This window comes from Peromyscus leucopus, chromosome 2 (genome assembly GCF_004664715.2).
Source record: "Peromyscus leucopus breed LL Stock chromosome 2, UCI_PerLeu_2.1, whole genome shotgun sequence".
Classification (NCBI taxonomy): domain Eukaryota; kingdom Metazoa; phylum Chordata; class Mammalia; order Rodentia; family Cricetidae; genus Peromyscus; species Peromyscus leucopus.
The window spans coordinates 19,154,534-19,179,681 of record NC_051064.1 but is presented as its reverse complement, the minus strand read 5'-3'; the positions used below and the strand labels follow the sequence as shown (position 1 = coordinate 19,179,681).

Below are 25,148 nucleotides of genomic sequence, written 5' to 3'. Positions count from 1 at the left end.
GGCAGAGCGCTATCTGCATCCCTTCCTTTTTCTGTCTTTCTCTTCTTTTTCTAAGTCTGGCTAAACGTTTGTCAGTTCTGTTGATCTTTACAGTTTTGTTTTCTAAAGACTTAGTTAATCTGATCTGCCCATGGTCCCAACGGTAGATAATTCCAGAAATAAATACCACACTTTTAAAAACCACACTTACCTGTCTGGGTCCATCCTGCAGCACACGAGTCATCCCCATGCCCATCGTATCTGCACAGGGTGGACTGTTCACCTGTTAGTCATTTAATAGCCATCGGAGCGGTCCTAGTGGCCCTCTGGGTACCTACCTGTGGCTCTCTCATGATAATTGTATTTTGTAAGTTTGGGAAGTGTGTAGCCTTAATTCTTCAGATATACTTTCTGATTCTTTCCTCCTCTTTTGGACTCTTGAAATATATAGTGTGTGTGTTTGTGTGTGTGTGTTAAAATGCCACGTGGAAGTCAGAGGACCACTTCTGAGTGTCTCTTCTCTCCTTCCCCCGTGTGGGTCCCTGGGATTGATGTTAGTACAGTGAGCCTTTTCTTTCTGGCCCTTCTTCTGGATGCTTAATCTAGTATCTTAATGATGTTGATGGTGCCCTGCAGATCTCTGAGGCTGTTTGCAGTGCTTCATCTTTTCTTGTGTTTCTTTTTAAAATTTGGTATGTGTGTTGCTGGCGATTGAACTCAGGTAGGGCCTAGCACATGCTAGGCAAATGTTCTACCACTGAACTACACCCTTCATCCTTTTCTTCTTTTAAGATAGGGCATCAATGAACTGTCTAGGCTGTCCTTGAACTTGTTGTGGAGCCCACACAGCATTACACTTGCTGTCTTCCCGGCTCTGCCCCCAAGCAGCTTGGATTACATTACACTTGGCTTGTATTGCACAGCTTAATAGATAAAATGTTTGGCAGATGAAATTTACGATGCCTTCACACACGTTTAATACAATGTCCATTTTTCTGAAACAACCCAGGAGATTAGTTTGTAAAGTTCTTAATGGTTGTTACTGCTTACTATCATATTGTACATACAGAAAACTTCAACGTAAGCTAAATTTGACCCTCCATTTTCTATCTTGCCTTTTTTTTTTTTTTGGATTTTTTTTGAGACAAGGTTTCTTTGTGTAGCCCTGACTGTCTTGGAACTCTCTCTGTAGACCAGGCTAGCCTTGAATTTAGAGATCTGCCTACCTCTGCCTCCTGAATGCTCGGATTAGAGGGGTGCACCACCACTGCCTGGCTATTATTGACCCTCCATTTTCTAAGACTACATTTAATTAGAAGCAAGTGGGTTTTTTTTTTTAAGATTTTATTTTTATTTATTTTGTATACAATGTTCTGTCTGCATATATTTCTATACCCCAGAAGAGGGAACCAGATCGCATTATAGATGGTTGTGAGCCACCATGTGGTTGCTGGGAATTGAATTCAGGACCCCTGGAAGAGCTGCTGGTGCTCTTAACCTCTGAGCCATCTCTCCAGCCCAAGTGGGTTGTATTTTATGTGTTGTATTTGTTTATAAAGTTTCTAGGGACTGAGAGTGTAGCTCACGGTGGAGTCCTTGCCGAGTATGTGTAAGCCCTGGGTCTGACCCCACTGTCAATAAGCCAGCAAGCAGACTGGTTGGGGTGGGCTCTTGAGGACTGAAGTACAGAACCTCTCTGTTTATGAAGTGTGCCTCTAGAGGGTTGTCTAAGTACAACCTTCACTCCTTCAGTGCACTCTGTTTAACTTGTTTATCCTTTCCCTAATAACACACGAATTAGCTAGTTCTCCAGTTCCCAGCAGAGAGTAGAACTGTGGAACCAGTGGTTGACTGATTTCTCCTTAAAGCCAGTGCCTTCTTCCTGTACAGTGTAAGCTGCTTCCTCCCTCTAGTGTTCTTTTAAAGAGCAGATGCTCCTCTAGGCTCATTGTCAGATTGAGTAGGTTTTGTTAATAATACTTTTCACTCCATAGCTCAGTTTGGTGGCACAGACTTGTAGTTCCAGCACCTGGGAAATGGACGCAGGAGGACCAGTGCAAGGGCATTAGTGGCTACATAGTGAGTTTGAGGCCAGCCTGGGCTACAGGAGACCTTGTTAATAATAACAATAATAATAATGTTCATTTAGCTTTTGACATTTAAGCATTTATAGGACAAATGTTACTAACTCCAAACAAAATTTTGAATGTTTATACCATTAAAAATACTGAATCTTTAGGGTTGGAGAGATGGCTCAGTGGTTGAGTACGTACCACTCTTGTAGAGGACCTGGTTCTCAGCATCCACATCAGACAGCTCACAACTGCCTGTGACTCCAATTTTAAGGATTCTGATACCCTCTCCTGGCCCTCAGGGGTTCTTGCATGCATGTGGTATACATAAACTTACAAAAACTCACACAAAACTATTAAATCCTGCATCAGAATTAGTGGGGACCCTTTTATTTGGGGACTTTCCTCCTGGTAAAGCATAATTCATTTTGTGTCATTTTAAAATAAGGGATGTTAGACATACTAGCAACTACTGTTTGGCATGTACATAACTAACATAAATCTTTGTGTGTGTGTGTGTGTGTGTGTGTGTGTGTGTGTGTGTGTGTGCGTGCGCGTGCGCATAATAATATGTATGATTTTAAAGTAGAAAATATTTATTTTGTCCAGTAGGTCTTATATATGATAGTTGCTGTTTTTATTGCCTGTATTGTCTTGAGAGATATAATTCAATTTCCTTCAGTTCTCTGTTCTTGTAGGAATTTTCCTGGCTCTTGAACATGTATCAGTTACCTATCTTATCAAGTGCCAATATAAATACACCAATATTTATGGCTATAAAATATTTTTTGAGAAATATGTATCAGTAATTTAAATATATGTGTTTACCCATTTATTTTATTACTCTTACTCAAAACATTTCCACTTTAAGTAAACTAAATCTCTTTTAAAACTAGCCATTTGGCCAGGCGGTGGTGACTCACGCCATTAATCCCAGCACTCAGGAGGCAGAGGCAGGCGGATCTCTGTGAGTTCGAGGCCAGCCTGGGCTACCAAGTGAGTTGCAGGAAAGGCGCAAAGCTACACAGAGAAAAACCCTGTCTCGAAAAAACAAAACAAAACAAAACAAAAAACCTAGCCATTTGTTGAGTTGTAAAAGTTATAACGTTGAGGAGCACGTTATAACAGTTGGCTGAAATAGATGAATAAACGTAAAAGCGTCTTTGTAGATTTCTTGTTGTCAAACTTACGTTGTGTGTGACATTTGCAGGGCTGTTGTGGCGATGATAGTGGTCTCATGGAGGTGGAGGGTGCTCACCCGCCCCGGACGATGAGTATTAATGCCGCAGAGTTAAAACAGCTTCTACAGAGCAAAGAAGACAGTCCAGAGAGCTTGTTCCTTGAACTAGAGAAGCTTGTTTTGGTAAAAAGAAAACTAGAAAAAAATATTAATAAACCAGTGTACCTTCTCAGTGTGACTAATACACGCTTTCTCCATGGTGACCTTTTAAAATAATAGAACGGTTAGCTGGGTATTTATACTCACCAGGTAATGCCTTGGATTAATAATTTGGAATACACTTCTCCATCTTGTTATGAATCTAATGAGTAAACAAAGGAAGTGTTGTTTTTATTGTTTGTTTTTGAAAGCAGGATGCCTCTGTTGCCGTTGCTTAGAAAGAAATGACAAGTGTTTTTGATTTTTTTTTTTTTTTTTTTAATTTGAACATACTTGATGTTAAGTTGATGACTTCTGGATGGTGTTCCAAATTTTTAGTGTGGTATAATTCTACCTCTTTTGCTACAATGAGTAGATTGAGGCGTAAGTGCTCAGTTTTTATTTGCTGGCATCTCCTCATTGCTTATATTTGTGTCTAGGAACATTCAAAAGATGATGACAATCTGGATTCTTTGTTGGATAATGTAGTTGGACTGAAGCAGATGCTGGAGTCATCAGGTGATCCTTTGCCTCTCAGTGACCAGGATGTAGAGCCAGTACTGTCCGCTCCAGAATCCCTGCAGAATCTATTCAACAACAGGTAAAGGGAGCAGGGACTTGAGCTTTAGATTATTTAAATAACAACTGCTAGAATCTTGGTCAGCAAACTTTTTTGTACAGTGTTTGTAGGCTTCTTATAGCCTCTTGCATATTTTATAGTTTTTTGTTGTTGTTTGTTTTGCTTTTTAAGAAAAAAAAATACACATACTGTGCCAGGCATACAGACTATAAAAACAGGCTGATAGAATAATATTGATTGATCCTGATCTCCGAGAATGTAGGACTTCTTTTTTGTGGTTGTTTATTTGGAAACAGGATTTCCTGCAGCGTAGGCTGGCTTAGAATTTGTGATTCTCCTGCCTCAGCCTTCTGACTACTGGAATGATAGGTATGACCCACCATACTCAGCTGAGGGTATCAATCTCTTAACTTTTGGAGCACTGTAGCCTTATTGAGCATCCAATGTAACATAGTCTCTATATTTAGAAATTTTAAATATTATCAGTTTCTGTTCAAATTGTACAATGCTACTGTCAACCTGCCCTTTTGGAAATAAAGCCAGGCTCTGTTTGATTTACTGAAAGCCCCAAGCCTGTTATAGTGGGATTTTTTTTTAAAAGTTTTATTTATTCTCTCATATAATACATTCTGGCCACAGCTTCCCCTCCCTCCACTCCTCCCAGTTCCCTCCTTCCAACCTCTTCTCTCCCCCAAATTCATCTCCCTCTCCAACCCCCGTCTCCCCACCCCCCAGCCCTCCAGGAAAGAGCAGGCCTCTTGAGAACATCAGCTGAACACAGTACAAGAAGATACAATAAGACCAGGCATAAACCCTCACGTCAAGGCTGGGCGAGGCAATCTAGTAGGAGAGAAAGGGTCCTAAGAGCAGGTGAAAGAGTCAGAGACACCCCCGCTCCCACTGTCAGAGCCCCCCAAAACACTAAGCTAGCAACCATAACATAAGTGCAGAGGTCCTAGCACAGCCATATGCAGGCTCCTTGGTGATTTCCGCTTCAGTCTCTGTGAGACCCCATGAACCCAGCTTAATTGATTCCCTGGACTGTGTTCTCATGGTCTTCTCAAACCTCTCTGGCTCCCACAGTTCCTGTGCCTCCTCTTCAGTGGGGTTCTCCAAACTCCCAGGGGAGGGACTTAATGGAGACCTCTAACTTGGACTCTCTCTTTCTGCCTAATGGTTGTTTGTGGTTCTCTGCATTTGCTATCAGCTGCTGGAGGAAGCTACTCTGATGAGGATTGAACTAGGCACTGATATATGAGTATAACAGAACAGCATTAGAAATCATTTCATTGCCGTCCCTACCCCCAGTGGATTATTTTGAAACTTTGGTTTTTAAGGATACCTGATTCTTGAATAGGTTTTGGATGGATTAAAGGCTAATCTTATTAGTCCTCTGGAGAATAATAGTTTTAATTATGTCTTCTATGGCTTTTACTCTTTTAATCAAATGCTTTTCTCATATTCTAGGACTGCATATGTGCTAGCTGATGTCATGGATGATCAGTTGAAATCTATGTGGTTTACTCCATTTCAGGCTGAAGAGATTGACACAGACCTAGATTTGGTATGAAGGATTTTATTTCTAACTGCTAGTAAAAGATGTTTCTGTTCGTTTCTTGGTGTATTGGTAGTATTCTAACAGTTTATATAATACACTCTTAAGGTCCATTTCAGGGCAGATTTGTGTTATCTCTGACACTCATGCACTTATGAGATCTAGAACTCATTATTTTTATATTGCCTGTTTTGTTTTCTTCAGTCTAGTTAGTAGTTTGTATTTTGGGATTGTGATGAGGGAAAAACATCACATTCTTACACATGTCCTCTGAAGCACATGGTCTGTTTATGCTTCTGGGACACAGAGTGATGGATCTGACACAGAGCTGTTTGCTCCTCACTGGGTTCAAGAATGGAGTGGTGTGGCCTCTCCCCTGGGAGCTCGTAGAGTGTATTATAGTGTTAATGTAATTGATGTTCGTAAGCATAGTGCTGAAGATTCCAGAGTGTAAAGACCAGCTGTTTGATGCTTCTCAGAGGGGCGTTTCTATAGAATTTTACCCACATCTTACTGCACTCGTATATTAGTTACTTTCTTTATCAGTGAAATCTACTAGTGATCATCATGAACTGAAAGAACGAAATCATTTGTATTTAAGATATGTTTAGTGTATTGAGAGCTGCTTTTCCTTTAAGGAAAAAAATACAGATAGCTAAAATTGCATTAAATGGTTTATTTTTAGTCTAAATTTTTTAGTGATTCATTAGACCTGTGCTGTCCAGCCAGGCAGTGGTGGCGCACGCCTTTAATCCCAGCACTCGGGAAGCAGAGGTAGGCGGATCTCTGTGAGTTCGAGGCCAGCCTGGTCTACAGCGTGAGTTCCAGGAAAGGTGCAAAGCTACAGAGAGAAACCCTGTCTCGAAAAACCAAAAAAAAAAAAAAAAAAAAAAAGAACTGTGCTGTCCAGTAAACTCTGTATAGGGGTAGAAATGCTCTGTGCTTTTTTGCCTTTGGTATAGTAGCCAGTAGCTTTGTGTTAGAAAATTAAAATTTAGGTAGTGTGACTGAAACACTGAATTTTGGTCAGGCATGGTGGCTTACACCTGTAATCTCATCCTGAGAAGGCAGAGGCAGAACATCTGTGAGCTCAAGGCCAGTCTGGTCTATACAATGAGTTCCAAGCATGCCATGGTAAAAACCTGTCTCTTAACAAAAAGCACTGAATCTTATTATAGTTGAGTTTTAATTAATTCAAATTTAAATACTCACACATGGGAGCTGGAGAGATGGCTCAAGAATTAAGAGTACTTGTTGCTCTTGTAGAGGACTCACCTCTAGTACCTAACACCCTATACAGTCCCTCACAACTCCTGTAACTCCAGTTCTAAGGGATAATGCCCCCTGCTGACCTCTGTGGGCACCAGGCATTCACATATGGGCAGACAAAACACTCATACACGTATAATGTAAGTAAATAAACCTTAAAAAGAAAACCAAACCTCACATGTAGTTGAGGGCTAAGTTACTATATTGTGTAGTTGGAAGGTTCTGTCCTGTCCACCAGTTCCTGAATACCCAGCAGCTGCTTTGCAAATAATTGACTCGGAGGCTTAATATTTACTCATAAATGCTCAGCTGGTAGTTCAGGCTTATTCCTGACTAGCTCTTACACTTTAAGTTAACCCATAATTCTATTTATGTTTAGCCACGTGGCTTGGTACCTTTTCTCAGTAAGGCATTCTCATCTGGCTTCCTCTACGTTTGGCTGGTGACTCCTGACTCTATCCTTCCTTTCCCAGAATTCTCCTATTCGGGTCACCCCACCTGTACTTCCTGCCTGGCTATTGGCCAGTCAGCGTTAAACCAATATGACTGACAAATCTTTACAATGTACAAGAGCATTATCCCACAGCAATATTAGGCAGTATAATTTAAAAATATTTGTGTGAGAAGTTGTTCTTTTTCAGCTCACACTTGAAATTCCAGCACTAAGGAGACAGAGGCAGGATAAATGCTCCAAACCTGAAGCCATCCTGGACCACATAGTCCTTGCCAGGCCAGACTGAGCTACAGACAAAGACCTTGACAAACAAAACAAGCCAGGCTAGAGAGATGACTCAGAGGTTAAAAACACTAGCTGTTCTCCTAGAGGTCCTGAGTTCAATTCCCAGCAACAACATGGTAGCTCCCAACCAACTGTAATGAGATCTGGTGCCCTCTTCTGGCCTGCAGGGATGCGTGCAAGCAGAACACTGTATATACATAATAAATAAATAAATCTTAAGAAAAAAAAAACAAAACAAAAACAGGATAAAACCTAAGCTTCCCCTTTCGTATATGTATGTGTATAGTGGGAGTGTGTGCGGGGGGTGTGTGTGTGTGGCTTTTTCAAGACAGGGTTTCTCTGTATAACCCTGACTATCTTGGAACTCAGTCTGTAGACCAGGCTGGCCTTGAGATCCGCTTGCTTGAGTGCTGAGATTAAAGGTAAATGCAACTTTGAGGAGGAATGCCGTAAACAGTTGAATTCCTAAGGCTTTCTGTTGTTAATACCAATGATGTTGTTTTCTGAAATGATAGAGGTAGATTTATAATCAATTTACAGTGAGAGTGAAATAGAATTTGTAGGTAATGGCAGTTTCTGTTACACAAACTTAAATGGAATGTATTTTATTTTACATCTATGACTGCAGGTAAAGGTTGACTTGATTGAGCTCTCTGAAAAGTGCTGTAGTGACTTTGATTTGCACTCAGAATTAGAGCGCTCCTTTTTGTCAGAACCGTCATCTCCAGGAAGAACCAAGACGACCAAGGGATTTAAACTTGGGAAGCATAAGCATGAGACTTTCATAACTTCAAGGTAAAGTTCATTCCACGGAAGATCTTATTTTAAGATAGACACATATCTGTAGCCCCCCCCCCCCCCCCCCCCCCCCCCCCCCCCCCCCCCCGAGAGAGGGTTTCTCTGTGTAACAACCCTGGCTGTCCTGGAACTCTATTAACCATACTGGTCTCAAACTCAAACAGATGCTGCCTGCCTCTGCCTCTGCCTCCTGAGTGCTGGATTAAAGGCATGAGCACCTTGGCTGGCATAATTGTCGTAGAAGTTTTTAAAGTGAGTCGTTTGTCGGGGTATGCCTGGTGCGTTATGTTCTTTTGTTGCTGTTGGTGCTGGGGTTTGAACCCAGGGCGTTGTACTTCCTGATTGCCCCAAGCTATCTTGCGCCCTCCTTGTCCTGTTCTTCCTTTGAGACAGAAGCAGATGGACTGGATTGTTTAAAAATGTTGTTAGTCAGCCGGGCGTGGTGGCGCATGCCTTTAATCCCAGCACTCGGGAGGCAGAGGCAGGCGGATCTTTGTGAGTTCGAGGCCAGCCTGGGCTACCAAGTGAGCTCCAGGAAAGGCGCAAAGCTACACAGAGAAACCCTGTCTCGAAAAAACCAAAAAAAAAAAAAAAAAAAAAAAAAAAATGTTGTTAGTCCTATCAACAAACAAGCATACTTAGTTTGTTATATCATCACAGAAAATAATATTCCTGGAACAGTTCCTGTAACTGGAAGCAGCAAACAATGAAACTCCATTTTTAGGATTGTAAAGATGGATTGTAACATAACATTTTCACTGGAAATCTGAAAAAGAAAATTCTCCCATAGAGTGCTTTTGTCTTAACAGTGGAAAATCTGAATACATTGAACCTGCCAAGCGAGCTCATGTTGTGCCACCACCAAGAGGCCGGGGCCGGGGCGGATTTGGACAGGGCATACGGCCCCATGACATTTTCCGCCAGAGGAAACAGAACACGAGCAGGCCACCGTCTATGCATGTGGATGACTTTGTAGCAGCTGAAAGTAAAGAAGTGGTCCCTCAAGATGGAATACCCCAGCCGAAACGGCCACTCAAAGTGTCCCAGAAGATCTCCTCTCGGGGTGGATTTTCAGGCAATCGAGGAGGGCGGGGCGCTTTCCACAGTCAGAACAGGTTTTTCACACCGCCTGCTTCAAAAGGTAACTGTCTGTTATGTCTCCTAGTGGTCTGAGGGATGGAGGGTAACTATGTGACCAGATAGAAGAGGTTCAGAGAACACTGCTCTCTTCAGTTATGCAGTTAGGCCCTCTGTTACTGTTTGCAGAGAGCTACTGAATAGGGGTAAAAATGAAACAAATCTCTCTTGTTTACTTCCCTTTGATAGGTTGTACTTTAGTTTTTGGTTCCTTCCTTCCTTCCTTCCTTCCTTCCTTCCTTCCTTCCTTCCTTCCTTCCTTCCTTCCTTCCTTTCTTTTCTTTTCTTTTTACTATTTTTTTTTTTTTTTTACATTAGAAAAAAAATTTTTTTTTTGAGGCAGCGTCTCACAGTGTACCTTTGACTGGTCTGAAACTCATTATGTAGACCAGGTTGGTCTTGAACTCAGAGATCTCCTGAGTCCTGAGATTAAAGGAATGCATCACCACACCAACTTGAAAACATTTTAATATATTTTATTTCTGTGGGTGTTTTGCTTGCATATGTGTCTGTGCACCACATGTGTGTCTGTTGCTCAACGAGGCCAGAAGAGGACATTGGATCCCCTGAAATTGGAGTTCCATGGGTGTGAACCACCATATAGGTTCTGGGAATGGAACCCTGTCCTCTAGAAGAGCAGCCAGTGCATTTAACCCTGAGCTATCTCTCTAGCCCTTATGTAGAAGTAACCGTCTTATTAAATAAGAAACACAGAGCCAATGTAAAGATAAAAGCCCAAGAGGTCAGAGCTAAGAGCCTTACCCTTCCTGCTTCAGCGATTCTCTTCAGCCAAGAGAGACCTACTTCCTGTGTGTTTGTCTTTATATAGACTTTCTGTTCTACCTTCTCATTGGTTGTAAACCCAACCACATGACCACCTCGTCACGGCCTGTCTGTATAGACCTCCAGGTCTTCTGTGGTTGGTACTGAGATTAAAGGCATGTGTCTCCAATGCTGGCTGTATCTTTGAATACACAGAGATCTACCTAGCTCTACCTACCAAGTGCTGGGATTAAAGGTGTGCACCACGAACACCCAGCTCTGCTGTGGCTTACTATTAGCTCTGACCCCCAGGCAACTTTATTTATTAACATACAAATAAAATCACATTTCAGTACAAATAAAATATCACCATACCCTTACAATGAAAATTTTATGTATTCTCCTGAGTAATACACAGATACCATTTTCACAATTATACCTCTTAACATTTTGGTAAGATTGCTCTGTATAGTTCATCTCCTGCTTTTCTTACTTAGTTTCTTGTCTTTTTTGTTTTGCATGCATCTGTGGTATGTATGGGTACATGTATGTGGGTAAGGGTAAGGTTGATACTGGTTGTCTTCCTCAAATATTCCCCACCTTATATATTGACACAGAACCTTTCACTTGACTCCGGGACTTGCTGATTCAGCTAGTCTAGCTAGCCAGCATGGCCTAGGGATCCCCTATCACTGCCTCTCAAGTGCTGGCATTACAAGTGGCTATCTATGCTTGCCCACCATTTATGTGTGTGTTAGGGATCCATACTCAGTTCCTCATGCTTTTGTAGCCTGCTCTTTTCCCCTCTGAGCCTTCTCCCTGACTCTCTACATTCTTCTGAGACAGATTGTTGCTATGTAGTTCAAGCTAGCCTGGAACTCATAGTCCTGCCAGCCTTCCTCTTCCCAATGCTAACCTTGCACAGTGCTGGGCATACACTACCATACATGGTTTATGTGTTTTTCTCCTTTTTTAAAACCAGTTTTATTTGTGTGTATGTGTCGTGTGTGTGTGTGTGTGTGTGTGTGTGTGTGTGTGTGTGTGTGTGTGTGTATGTGTCGTGTGTGTGTGTGTTTTGTACACATGCACATATGTGTATACGCATGCTTACAGAGTCCAGAGTAGGCCAGCATTGCATCTCTTGGAACCAAGGCATTTATGAGCTGCCCAGCATGGGTGCTGGTATTTGAAGTCTGGTCCTCATGATTGAACCACAAGCGTTTTTACCTGCTGAGCTGTTTCTCCGGCCCCTATATTTTCTTTTAATGTTGTATTTGGTTTATTTTAAATTGTCTTGAATTTAGAAACTGATTATACTTACAGATATTACTCCTTTGTTGTTATTGTTTTATTTTTATACAAAGTTTTGCTGTTTAGCAAGATTCATCCCAAACTTGTGATCCTCTTGCTTCAGCAAGTACTGGAATTACAGGCATATACCATGACATTGGCTTCAGAGATTAGTCTCTTATCCCTCCCTCCCTCCCTCCCTCCCTCCCTCCCTCCCCCCCCTTCTGCTTTCCTTCTCTCTTGCTGTCTCAGTCTCCCTCCGTTTCACTTCCCTCTCTCCTCTCTTTCACACTCTATTTTATTTGAGACAGGGTCTTAGGTATCCTTTATGTATTATATGTATGGAAGCTGGCTTCAAATTCAGTATGTAGTCAAGGAAATCTTGTCGTCTTTACCTCATGAGTGTTGGCATGACAAGCTACCACAACCCAGCCATATTCTTTACTGGTGAACTGATAGCATGTTTTCATATCTGCTGAGTTAGGAGGGTATGAATGAAGAATTTGTATTGATAGCAATCATGTATACACAGGACATCAGGAACTGTTCTCTGTAGTTGGAAGTTTCCTGTGTCCCATTTGGTCCTGCAGCTGCTCAGACCCAAGTAAACACACAGAGGCTTATATTACTTACAAACTGTATGGTCTATGGCAGGCCTCTTGCTAGCTAGCTCTTATATCTTAAATTAGCCCATAACTATTAATCTGTGTATCGCCACATGTTCCATAGCTTTACCTGCGTCCCATTACATGAGGCTCCTTTGGTGGTACTGGGCGGGATGGTGTCTCTTCCCTTTTGCCTTTCTTCTTTCTGTCTATCTGCTTGTATTTCCTGCCTGCCTCTAAGATGCCTTGCCATAGGCCGATACAGCTTTATTTATCAACCAACACATATTCACAGCATACAGAAAGACATCCCACAGCAGTTCTCAGAACTTCATCTAGTACTCTTGCATCAACCCCAAGGTATAGTTTTATTAAACCCACTTTAAAGAAGACAATGTAAGGGACAGAACTGCTGTTTGAACATGACAGTCTGGCACTTGTAGCTACCTGCTTTTAACCATGTGAGATGCTGTTCAGCATACAGACTTTCAGCTTCTGTTCCACCACTGGTGTGATGCTGAGTACCCTGTAACCTCCACACTCAGAAGATGAAGGCAGGAAGACTGTAAGTTTGAAGCTGGTTTGGGCTATGACATGGCAAGACCCTTTCTCAGAAATCCCCCAGCAACAGAAACAATCCAAGTATGAAATCAGTTTTGATTGTGTGTTTGTGTTTAGGGAACTACAGCCGTCGGGAAGGAACCAGAGGCTCTAGTTGGAGTGCTCAGAACACTCCTCGAGGAAATTACAATGAAAGTCGTGGAGGCCAGAGCAATTTTAACCGGGGTCCTCTGCCACCGTTACGGCCACTCAGTTCTACAGGTACGTGCTCCTGCCCACCTGTTCCTGCTGAGCGTCCGTCTCTTCAGCTTGTGAGGGCCATTTACTTCTGTTATGGGGAGAGACTGTCTTAGAGTTAGGTTTCTATCAGGGAATGAAAGTTAACTGTTAGCATAAGTAATGTCTCATGATGATAGGGTATATTTAAAAATAAACCAGTTGTTATGGTGCCTTTTTAATTGCAAACTGTTTTGATAGCATCGTATGGTAGATACTGTTCAGTGTACAGTATTATAAGCATAGAATCTTTTCTACATTACTACTCAGGTTTGGGATTCTTGTCAAAAGTAGCTTTGGTTTTAAATGAGCATTCTAAAAATGAGTTCTTTAAAAAGGTTGTGTGTGTAGGTGTGGGTATAGGGGTGTATGTGTATAGGGATGTGTGTGTAGAGGGGTGTGTCTGTGTTTGTGTAAGCACCTGAGGAGGCCGAGGAAGGCACTGGATCCCTGGAGCTGGAGTCACCTGACAGTGCTGAGCAGGCATGGAGGGCAGTCCTCTGAAAGAACAGCAATGCTCTTACCCACTGGGTTATCTCGCCAGCTCTAAAATTAGTTTATTTGGGATCTAATTCTCAAAAACTACAGCCCGCCTGTTTAAAAGTATAAGCACTGATACAACAGGAAAAGAAAGGATGGTTGAACTAAGTGGTCTTTTTTCTTTCCTAGGTTACCGCCCGAGTCCTCGGGACCGTGCTTCTAGAGGCCGTGGGGGGCTCGGGCCTTCCTGGGCTGGCACCAATAGCGGCAGCGGAGGCTCAAGAGGGAAGTTTGTTAGCGGAGGCAGTGGGAGAGGTCGTCATGTGCGCTCCTTTACTCGGTAGACTTGGGAGCACCCCAAGTGAGTGGACATTTCATGAGGACAAAAAAAGACATTGAAGGACCAATTTAGACTTAGCAGTTATGTCTGGAGACATCTGAGAGAATATTTTTATCTGAAGAAAGCAGATTTTGTTTGATACTTAACGAGATTTCAATAAAAATCCAAACTTTGTATGTATGTTTGTATATATTTTTCCCATTTTTATATGGTATTTATTTAGAAAATTTCTAGGTAGGAAGAGAAAAAAAACTAAATGACTTGTTTTGTATTTTTCTTGCTTGTACAACGGATATTCCCAAGCTTTCTTAGCCTGTGACACCCTGTAGTGATTCAGTCACTTCTCAGTGTCCCCAGCCAGAAGCACCCGTCAGGTCCAAACAGCCGAGGACTTGGCTCTGCCACCACTGGTTCTGGATGCTGCTCGATGCCTCACCCTGGACCAGCAGCCGTTCCTGGCCAGCTTTCTCGAGCAGTACTGCTTACCAAACTGCTGACCGTTGTTGCAAAGGTGTGCTGTCGTGGGAGTCACGCAATGTTCTCCAGTGCTGAAAATGTGAACTACCTCAGATCAGGAGTTTGTGTGGTGTCCGGCAGAGGAGCTGTCGTCACCTGAGAAGTGGAAACACTGTGGCGCTCGTGCTTTAACAAGGTGCCCACCACGCAGTTGAGGAATCACAGCTGTCCAGAAGAAGGAAAACACTTCTTCAACTTTGGACCCACTGTTGCTGTGTTAGTATATAGCTGTTTAAAGCCTAAGATTGGGCGTATCCTAATATGGTTATTTTGGGAATCAGAAGCATCTACTTTATATTCAGAAATAAAACTTTTAACTTTGACAAAGGAGCCATATTTCCCCCAAGGTATGTCTTAATTCGTTGAGCCTATCCAAATGGCATAAAATATAGAGTTCTCTTAAACAAAAATAAGTGTATGAGTCTCATTCCTTCCTAACAGTCTCTGTTTGGGGAATTACTTGTGAGTAAATTTAATATCTGTTTATTAGGAATAAAGGGCCTTGAAAAGCTCAGCTTTAGAGTTTGAGGGTTTAGCTTATTGGTAAAAGTGCTTGCCTAGCATGTGTGATTAATCACTAGGAGAGTGTGTGTCTGTGTGTACCCATGCACGTGCATGAAAAGTTCAGATGTGAAGATTTTGACACTTAAGTGCAAGTTGATGAAAATCTTAATGAATGCCTGGAACAATGCAAGCTCTTAGTCTGCCCACACTGCTATAATAAAATACAATGGTCCAGATGGCTTAAATAATGAAAATCTCGCAGTTCTTAGAAGACCGAGGTTAGGCCTTTGGTGTAACCATGTTCTGGTGAGGCTCTCCTTGCAGATTTTCACATGATCTTTCTACAGCACATAGGTGAGGACCTCTTCTGTCATAGAAGGTATTAAGAATTAGCCAGCCTGTTTTTTTGTTTGTTTGTTGTTTTCGAGACAGGGTTTCTCTGTGTAGCTTTGCGCCTTTTCCTGGAACTCACTCTGTAGACCAGCGAGCCTGGTTTTAAATTCTGTTTCTACCCATCTGAGTCAAATACTGTAGCTTTCTGCACCTGTGGCATCAGGCTGTTACCTCTTTTGCTGGGTTGTAGAATGAGTGATAAATCCATAAAGGGTCTTGAATTCTTTTCTCATTTATCTAAGCCTTGCACTTATGATGTTTTCACTTCACATCAGTTTGCGTCTACACTGTGATGGTTAGAGTTGTAGACTTTAGAATCAAATGGGAGATGGGTCTCTGGACAAGCCGTTGGGGGATCATCGTAATTAATTACACTGCAGTGGGAACACCTGTCTAGTGTGGACGGTACCTTTCCCAGGATGGGATCCTGGACTACCTAAGGGGAGAAAGGGAGCCAAGTAATAGCAGGCTACTTAGAACTTAACTAGTATAGAGCAGGATTAATTCACCATATGGAAATGGGATTCTAAAAACCTAGCATTGTGATTTGTAATTTCAAAAATGAATCAGAGGAAGGTGGGGAGGCAGGGAGGGACTTGTCTTGTACATTTAGGTCTATGTATAATCACATTTCTTAAAAAATGAGTAATCGTGAGTGTATTTTGGTACAGTGGATGTATATGTTTGTATATACTTTGTACATTAGACATTTCAGGGGTGTTATTTGGTATTTAGAATTAGTGAGAACTACAGAGTATCTCTGAAGACAAAGTTTATTTCATTTGTAGCACAAGTAGAGGATAGGATCGTTTATATTTATTCCATAAAAATAGAAAAGACAAATGTTGATGGGCTTTATTTTAATACTTGCTGCAGGACGGTGGTGGCACACACCTTTAATCCCAGCACTCAGGAGGCAGAGGCAGGTGGATCTCTTGAGTTTGAGGCCAGCCTGGTCTACAGAGTGAGTTCCAGGACCAGGGTTACACAGAGAAACCCAGTCTCCAAAACACAAACAAAAAAAGTTACTGGTAATAATCAGTGAGTTTCAAACAATAGGAAGTTTAGTTAGGTTAGTTTTATTGCTTTTTGCAAAAGCTTAGGAAAACCTACAGACTAAGATCAAGACCTAGAACACATCATCTGAGCATGGCCTGTAGTCCATGTGTCTCAGTTCAGCTCTTAAGATTTAAGCAAGATACCATCTTTTTTATGCTTTATGTATTTGTTATTATTGTGTGTCTGTGTGCTATATGGGGAGAGGGGGCATGTATGGCATGGCATCTGTTTATGTGGGCTCTGGGGTCAGACCCCGGTGTGGAGAGCTCTTTGCCCACTGAGCCGTCTCACTGGCCCCAATGCAGAGTTGTTTTCTGCCCTCAGGAAATGTACAGTAGAGTAAAGACAATGACTGTGTGAACAGTGTCCTTAAAGAGAGTAGTAATGAAGTTGTAAGTGTATGAGTATGAAATGACCCACAATTCTTAAATTACCCAGCAGTATATTCCAATCTAATTTTATTATGGGTGTTTTACAGTAGCTACTTTCACACTATCTAAATAGATAAAATGGGAGGGATTCTTGATGTCACACTTTTATAATGTTAGACTAAGTAACAACTTTTTTTGGAACTACTTTAAATTAAGGCTAAGGTGAAAATAAATGAAGTTTTTAGTTTCATGAATTTAGAAGTAGGTATGGTGATATACATTTTTTTTTTTTTTTTTTTTTTTTTTTTTGGTTTTTCAAGACAGGGTTTCTCTGTGTAGCTTTGCGCCTCTCCTGGAACTCACTTGGTAGCCCAGGCTGGCCTCGAACTCACAGAGATCCACCTGGCTCTGCCTCCCAAGTGCTGGGATTAAAGGCGTGCGCCACCACCGCCCGGCGGTGATACACATTTTTAATCTCAGCATTTGGGAAGCAGAGGCAAGCAGATCTCTGTGAGTTCCAGACTAGCTAGAGGTATAGTGAGATCCTGTCTCAAACAAAAAGCAAAAAAGTTAAAAGAACAAACAACTTTACATGGTGGGCGTGGTGGCAAACAGTTAATTCTCGTGCATTCAAAAGGCAGAGACAGATAAGTGAGTTCGAGGCCAGCCTGATCTACATAGTTAGTTTCAGGCCAGTTAGGGTAACATAGTGGGACCCTGTATCAAATTAAAAAATTTTTAAAAAGCCAGGTGTTGGTGGCACACGCCTTTAATCCCAGCACTTGTGAGGTAGAGGAGGTGGATCTCTGTGAGTTCGAGGCCAGCCTGGTCTACAGAGTGAGTTCCAAGACAGACAGGGCTACACAGAGAAACAACCCTGTCTTGAAAAGCAAAAAAAAAAAAAAAAAAAAAAAAAAAAAAGAATTAAAAAATTTTATGGTAAAAAGGAATTATAGTTGTAATAATTTTCTTAATAAAAAGTGTATGTGTGAGTATTGTGCACTCAAGTACAGGTGTCTAAGAAGGTCAGAGGTCGGGGATCCTCCAGGAGTTGGAGATACAGGCAGTTGTGATCTACTCTGTGTTGGTTCTGAGAACCAAACTCGTGTCCTTTAAAGTTTAGAGCAGCAAGCACTTTTAACCACAGAGCAATCCCTCCAGCCCTCTCCTTATTAGAAAACTACATTAAACTTGTTTTGTGTGTGTGTGTGTGTGTGTGTGTGTGTGTGTGTGTGTGTGTGTGTGTGTGTGTTGGTCAAAGAACAGCGTTTGGGAGGCAGTTCTCTCTACCATATATGGGTCTCAGGGATTGAACTCAACTCGGGTTGTCTGTCTTGGTGGTAGCACCTTTACCTCCTGAGCTGCCTGTCTGGCCCTCTCCTTATTTTTTGACATAGGGTCTCTTGCTGAACTTGGGGCTCACTGATTTGGCAAGACTTGATGGCCAGTGAGCTCCAGGGATCTTAGTGTCTCTAGCACTAGGATTCCATGTGTGTATCCCTATGGCTACCTGAATTTATGTGGGTGCTAGGGATCTAAACTCAGGTCCTCATGGTTATGTGGCAAGCACTTTGCCAACTATGTGAGCCATCTTCCAAGTCTGTGAAATGTAAGTTTTGACAAATTGATTATTGTTGGTGTGTCATACATTTGGGATTTTTTTTTAAATAATTTATTTAATTTTATTTTATGTGCATTTGTGTGAAGGTGTCAGATCTCCTGGAATGGGAGTTACAGACAGTTGTGAGCTGCCATGTGGGTGCTGGGAATTGAACCTGAGTCCTCTGGAAGAGCAGCCAATGCTCCTAACCCCTGAGTCATCTTTCCAGCTCCACATTTGGGGTTTTTAAAATAAATTTTTGCATAGTTTTCATTTTAAAGCAAAATAAAATATTAAAATGCAGGTATTTTGTTTTGCATTGCTTCCCCTGCCCCACCCCCACCCCGCACCCCAACAGGGTCTTTCTTGCTTTGCAGGCTGGCCTGCCCTCTAACTTGGAATCCTGCCTTCCAAGTGCTGGGATTACCACTGTGTTTAACAAGCACCACACACACACACCAGAACAACTACAAAACCAAATCAGAACAACAACCCAGCTTTTACAAAATGTTCCCAACGTAGTAAATCATGATAAGGAACCAGAGTTGGTGAACTGCTTGTTCTGTGGTGGCTCTAGCTAAGAAAAGCTTTGGGAGTACTGTGGGATTGCTTTGAACTAAAGAAACCTGATAGCGCCCTTAAGTCTGCAGCTGCTTGAAGTTGCCTTCTCTAGGGATGCTGCTGCTAGATGACTGAAAGTTCTGGAATGATACAGTTGCTATTTACTCTGGCTAAATATGTCATCTGAATAATTCCAGAAGCACGTGAAATTATAAAAAGGTATTAGTAACCTTTTTTCCCCCTGAAACTGATTTTGGTGAAAATCTGACGAAATTAGTAGCTGAGAAGAGCTCTGTGCCAGTCCTGGTTTTGTGATTCATTAACGTACTGTGTGATATAAACAAACAATCATCTGAAGCTTTCTAGAAATACACATTCTGTAATATAAAACTGCTAATAATGTATTTACTGAGAGGAAGTGTGACTCAGAAGAGACACATTACAGGTATTTATTGTGATGTAAAACTTAGCAGCTAGGAACCGAATGTGGTGGCTAAGAGACAAATGGGTGGCACGAGGACACAGAAAGGAGATGTCCAGCTCCCCAGCCAGTAGACGTGTGGAGCTGTGACACTGGGGTTGGTTAACCCGCTGACAAACATTGCCAGTAACTAAGGAGGAGGTACAGGGAGCACAGGAATTAGTTTGGGTTTTCTATAGCACAATAGTCAGTGGATATGTATGATGTATTTTGAAATAACTAGAGCCAGGCATAGTGGCTGAGGCAGGAGGATTGCAAGTTCAAGGCTTGCCTGGGTAACCTAGTACAGCTCTGTTGAAAATGGGTATTAAATCACTCTTGTTGCCCGGTTAGGAAGCTGGTCGTTCTAGGCCAGCCACAGCCTGAAAGAGGCACACGCCCCGCATCTCACCCCAGCTCTCTTCCCAGAACAGAAGTAAGCAGTGTGCTGTGCTTTTACAGCCTCTGGTTTTTGTTCTTACCCGGTACCTGGCTCCTCCACTCCTCTTGTCAACATAGGCTGTCCTAAACTAATCAGGTGGTGTCAGACACACACACACACACACACATACACACACACACACACACACACACACACACACACACACACACACACACACACACGCACACACTCCCTAATTTTAAGGGCCAGATACTTTTTGTGTGGAGGATGTTCTCTGAAGGAGGCTTCCCTCACTACATCATCCTGTCCATGATGGCTTTCTCTTACCTAAGCTGTCCTTTTAAAAGAGATCCCCAGGTTTCAAGGGAAAGCTCTTTTCCTTCATGGCCCTGTTTTGTTGTTTCTGGTACTTTGTACTGCACCCCTTGCCATGCTTCTCCACTAAGATGCCCTCATGGTGAGGCCATTTCTCTAATAAGCATCCTTCCTGAAGGGCAATTATGTGTCAGGTCCTTTCACAAGCCAGCCAGCCTGTTCTGCCTTTCTCTTAACAGTCCTGGGCCACATTTTCTTAAAAAGAAAAAAAAAGAAAAAAGAAAATTATGAAATAGAAAAGGGATAGAGAACTTACTACATTGTTTGCCTTGTACTTGAAACTGTAGACCGACACAACTTTAAAACATGTATATAATGCTGGGTGGTGGTGGTGGTGGTGGTGGTGCACGCCTTTAATCCCAGCACTCAGAAGGCAGAAGCAAGCAGATCTCTGAGTTTGAGGCTAGCTTGGTCTACAGAGTGAGTTCTAGGACAGCCAGAGCTACACAGATAAATAAACAGTCTCAAAAAAGCAAAAAACAAAAACTTATCTTTAATTTTTGCACTTGCAGCTTTTTAGATGAACTGGATCCTAATAAAATGAAGGTAAAATGTAACTATAAAGAGGAAACTGTTTTTAGAAGCTCTAGTTTCCACTCAAGAATCTAAAAGAAGTTTTAGCATGAGGTTGCATAATAGGGTGACTTCAGAGAGAGTTCTGCACAGAACATCTCAAAAAGCCAGAAGGGTTTTGAAGGTTTTCACTCTAAAAAATGATAATTATTTAAAGAGGTAGATATGTTTAACCTGATTATGCAGTATATATACAAATAAAAGCATCTCATAGTACCTGTTAATATGTACAATTTTTGTGTCTATATACCATTTTGACAAGAATACTTCTTATTCATATTATTTATTTATCTGCTTTTTGAGACAGCGCCTTGCTATGTAGCCCAGGCTGTCCTCTCTCATTCATGTTAATTCTCCTGCCTTAGCCTCCTGAGTGTTGGGATTATACGTGTGTGCCACCACACCTGGCTTAAATTTACTTTTCTAAAAGCCAAATAGTATGTCTCTTCAAAATGTAAAGCTTGACACAGGATACACAGACTTAGAGTTTGAACAAGGCAAAAAAGAGAAAGCAGGAAGTGGAGGTGGAAGAGCCAGAGACTCAAGGTCATCCTTTCCCTGCACTAGGACTTCAAAATGAGCCTGGGCTACGTGAGACTCCAAAGAAAACAAAAGAGAACATGAGAAGTGGGGAGCTTCGCCATGTAACTTGTTCACACATGCTTGTGACTCTTTACAGACCTGTGATGTGCACATGAGTAAGTGTGTACCAGAGAAAGGGAATACACACAAAGGTATTCGCCCCTGAAGTTGTTAGATAACTAGATGTTTTGGTGCCTTTAGGGGAAGACTGAAATAACTTCAGCGAGTCTATCATCAACTTGGATTTCCTTTTTCCCCCATCCTTCAATCTGAATGACAGCATTGTGAGGTAAGCTCAACTAGTGACTGAAAAAATAGATTTCCCATAAGCTAGTTTCCCCTGCAGGCAGTTGGGTTTCGTCTGTCCCCAGCTGAATTCTTGTTGATACCCTGGGTCAGATCCTGGGCCATCGTCAAGAGAGGACAGTCTGGAAGGATTGACATGATTTTCTGACAGCCTCTAGAAAGGGAGGCACCATAACAGCAGCTGAGTGGGGACAGAGACAACTTCATACTTCCATCTGCAGCAGCCAGAGCTCTCATCAGAGATCTCTACTCAGGTGAGGCTGGCATTCTTCACTTTGCCATAGAAAATAATTTCAGAAGTCAGTGTAAAGCAAAGTTTGAGTTTATTAAGAGATGTCAGTATAGATTTCAGCAAGGCTTTAATAGAAATGGCTCCTCTTAGGTTCATAAGTGAGTGTGGGTGTGGGCTTCTCAAGAAAGAGTCACACTAAATATCTTAACGATAGTCATTATATAATGCAGGTGGCTTCTGCAGTTACATTGTTCAAAAGGTTTCTTTCTTCTTGGATGTCCTGAAACTCAGATCTGGATCACAGGTGTGCCCCTCCATTTCCGGATTGTAGTTCATTCCAGATATAGTCAGGTTGACAACCAAGAATAGCCATCACAGGGCTAGTTACTGAGGTGTACTGGGTAGGATTACAGATCACAAGGGAGGGAAAACATGTTTGCACTGTAAAGAAGTTTGTAGTTGTGGTAAGATTTCCCCCGATTGTAGGTTTGCAGAGGGAAAGGAGTAAGACCTTACTCCAAGGTCATTCCCACTTTGGCTTTAAGCCTATGCACACAGGGACCGACACAAATACACAAGAACAAAGACAATTGGCGAAAAGATACACGTGTTTTAACACAGAATAAAGCTTGCTTGTAACACCAGTGTTCCTCCTTTTTTTTTTTTTTTTTTTTTTTTTTTTAAATAAGCACACCAACGAATTTTGTTGCACTTGGAGGAAGCATCAGATAAACACTATTTATTGAGAACTCTGGGTACTTGGTACTCTGAAGCGTGATCATAGCATGGTAAATCTAAAGGATTGAGGTTTTTGATTCATTCTAAAAAGTTTGTGTTTGTCACTGTGTCAAGATATTATGATGTGTTAGACATCAATGTAAGAGTGTCATTTTTTTTTTCTATGTAGGGGATTGAACCAAGGGCCTTACACATTCTAGATGAGTACTCTATCACTGAGAATTATTAAAAACATGGTAAGATCAATTTTATATAAGACTCTATTGTGTCCTTAAATCCTTATTTAGTCCCAAAAGATCAGACATCAAAAATAAAAATATAATGTGGAGGAATCCAAAATGCAGAGACCAAAGAAACATGTTGAACAGTCAAGAGAGACAGGTCAGAGAACAGGGCAGGCTCGCAGGCCCCTGCTGCACCTGCACCAACAAGAAACAGGAACCTTTTTACCTGTCCAATCTGCAAGACCCTTCTGTAACATGGTGCCACCTTTGCCTAGTAAGCTCCACCTGCCATGCCAGTGTGCAGCTGCCTCGGGGCCACCTTCGGTGTTCTTCAACTTCCTTCTCTGAATGGCCACCGGTTGTCACTGTCCTGAAGTTCATCCAGACTCCTAGGTGTTAAAGCACACGTCCATTTTCCCTGGCCAGCCCCTATCCCCGCCAGAGGTGCCTGAGAATAGCCTCATCTCGTGGTTTCAATGTGTGGTCTGGATCAGCAGTATCAGTGTTTCTTGGAACTTGTTAGAAATGGTTCAGATCTGCAGAATTTAAATCCGTGTTTGAGTGATTCCTTAGAGATTCTGATGCTGGTTCTGATGTGTGAAAAACAACTGTCACTCTTCTTCCTCTGTGGTGTGCTGTCTGCACAGCATGCTTAGCTACCACAAAACACTCTATCAGGGAACAAAGCAAAAGCCTGCTCAAAATACCTCTCACATTGAGAGGCACACAAAGACAATTAAGAAGCAAGTGTGCTAGGGAAAAGGGTGTAAATTGTGCAACAGAGTTGGGGTGAAGTAGGAGGTGAGTAGAGGCTGGCTAGGGACAGAGGACATTAAAGATAGGTTGCAGACACTAATTGGACTGTTCCCCGTCCCACTGCTTTTCTTTTGTGTTCCTTAGAGAAAGGAGGGGTGGTGTGGTTTAGGAGGGCATTTTACTGTAGCAGGTCCCACTTTCCAACTTTTATAACCCTGATCTCCGGAGTTGCCAGAAGCTAGATTCAATTTATGAAGTGTCTCCTTAGGACTGGAAATGACTCTAGGAAAAAAGCCAAATTTAAGGCATACCTTTCCTTTTAATTAGCTGCTGTCAAACTACTACTTAAATGAACATACCTGTTTATATTATTAACAGCACCACGAATTCTCATTGTTTCACATATTCATTAAATCTTTCATTTTTTTTAAAGCTTTTTAATTTTTGTTAAACTGTTGGATACAATTCAGTGAATGACCTTTAGCCACTTTCTCTTTTCAGACTATCTAATTCCAGATTTTTTCTTTCTCTTCTCTTCCTTTTTTCTTTCTCTTTCTCTCTCTCTCCCTCCTTTTCCTGTTTTTCTTTTCTTTTTGAGACAGGGTTTCTCTGTGTAGCCCTCGCTGGCCTGGAACTTACTCTGTAGACCAGACTAGCCTCCAACTCAGAGACCTGTCTGTTTCTGCCTCCCGAGTGCTGGTGTTAAAGGTGCGCTACCACCGCCCAGCTAATTCTAATTCCAGATTTCTTAGGGCTGACAGATGATATATCACTGTAGCATTTGGAACTTCACTTGGAAAACCCTCTGAATGATACCGCGTCCTTACTTACAATAATACTTCACGGCTTTTTCAAGTCCAAAGGAGCCCTTCTACCTTTTTACGAGAGTCCAATAACCACGCATTTATTTTTATACTCCTAGAACTTAAAAGGGCTTGTAAAAATCGTAGGGACTGCATCTAATCAATGACATTTGAATGAATGAATAACAGGATTCCGTGTACCTTAGTGGTGCACACATTTCTATGATCCAAATAATAATTTACTGATTTATGTCCACATAAGTCGTCAAGTTTGTCGCCTCAGCTAGACTCTGAAGACTGGAGACTGGAACCAAACCAGTATGCTTTAGATCTAGAGGCCAACCGGAATCAAACCCGGACGCAAGTAAAAGGAAGTGCAAAGTTGACGCGCCGGAAAAGGTCGCCCAATCAGAGTCGGGGAACGCCGCGACGCTGCGCGGTGGTGCGCATGCTCAGGGCCCGGCCGGCGATTGGCTGGGTGGAGGCGGGAGACTTAAGCGGGTCGGCGGAGGGCGTCGTTGCCTACTGCGGGTGCTCGCGGCGTCCGTCAGCGTGCCGGGTAGGTAGGCCTCTGTCGCGGAGGCCCGGGGAGGCGCGTGCGGGGCCGGGGCAGGGTGCCGCCGGTCCCGGGGAGGGAGGCGGGAGCCTCCGCGCTGGCTGGCCTGGGGCGAGGGCGGGCCCCGCGGGTCCCCGGTGCCGCTGCCCCCCGAGGCCGGTCCCCGGTGCCGCTGTCCCCCCCCCCCCAGGCCGGTCCCCGGTGCCGCTGCGCCCCGAGGGCGGGCCCCCCCCCCGAGGCCGGTCCCCGGTGCCGCTGCCCCCCGAGGCCGGTCCCCGGTGCCGCTGCCCCCGAGGCCGGTCCCCGGTGCCGCTG

The 25,148-nt window shown here is 42.6% G+C and overlaps 2 protein-coding genes across 5 annotated transcripts in view; both read left to right on the top strand.

Moving 5' to 3' along the window:
- Virma (vir like m6A methyltransferase associated) overlaps nt 1–14,667 on the top strand; it is a 70,660-nt gene extending 55,993 nt beyond the window's left edge. Inside the window, exons 18-24 of one of the 3 annotated variants that reach the window (XM_028871583.2) lie at nt 3,262–3,414; nt 3,870–4,030; nt 5,477–5,573; nt 8,201–8,367; nt 9,180–9,511; nt 12,843–12,986; nt 13,671–14,667. In XM_028871583.2, coding sequence (XP_028727416.1) covers nt 3,262–3,414; nt 3,870–4,030; nt 5,477–5,573; nt 8,201–8,367; nt 9,180–9,511; nt 12,843–12,986; nt 13,671–13,825 — 1,209 coding nt within the window. In that variant the 3' untranslated portion in view covers nt 13,826–14,667. The remainder of the gene's footprint in view (nt 1–3,261; nt 3,415–3,869; nt 4,031–5,476; nt 5,574–8,200; nt 8,368–9,179; nt 9,512–12,842; nt 12,987–13,670) is intronic. The other 2 variants (XM_028871585.2, XM_037202396.1) reach the window with 2 other exon arrangements.
- A 10,082-nt stretch (nt 14,668–24,749) lies between these two features.
- The window catches only part of Rad54b (RAD54 homolog B), a 92,090-nt gene continuing 91,691 nt past the window's right edge, over nt 24,750–25,148 (top strand). For both annotated transcript variants that reach the window (XM_028871586.2, XM_037202393.1), the window contains exon 1: nt 24,750–24,836. The gene's annotated coding sequence lies outside the window, so the exon portion shown is untranslated. The remainder of the gene's footprint in view (nt 24,837–25,148) is intronic.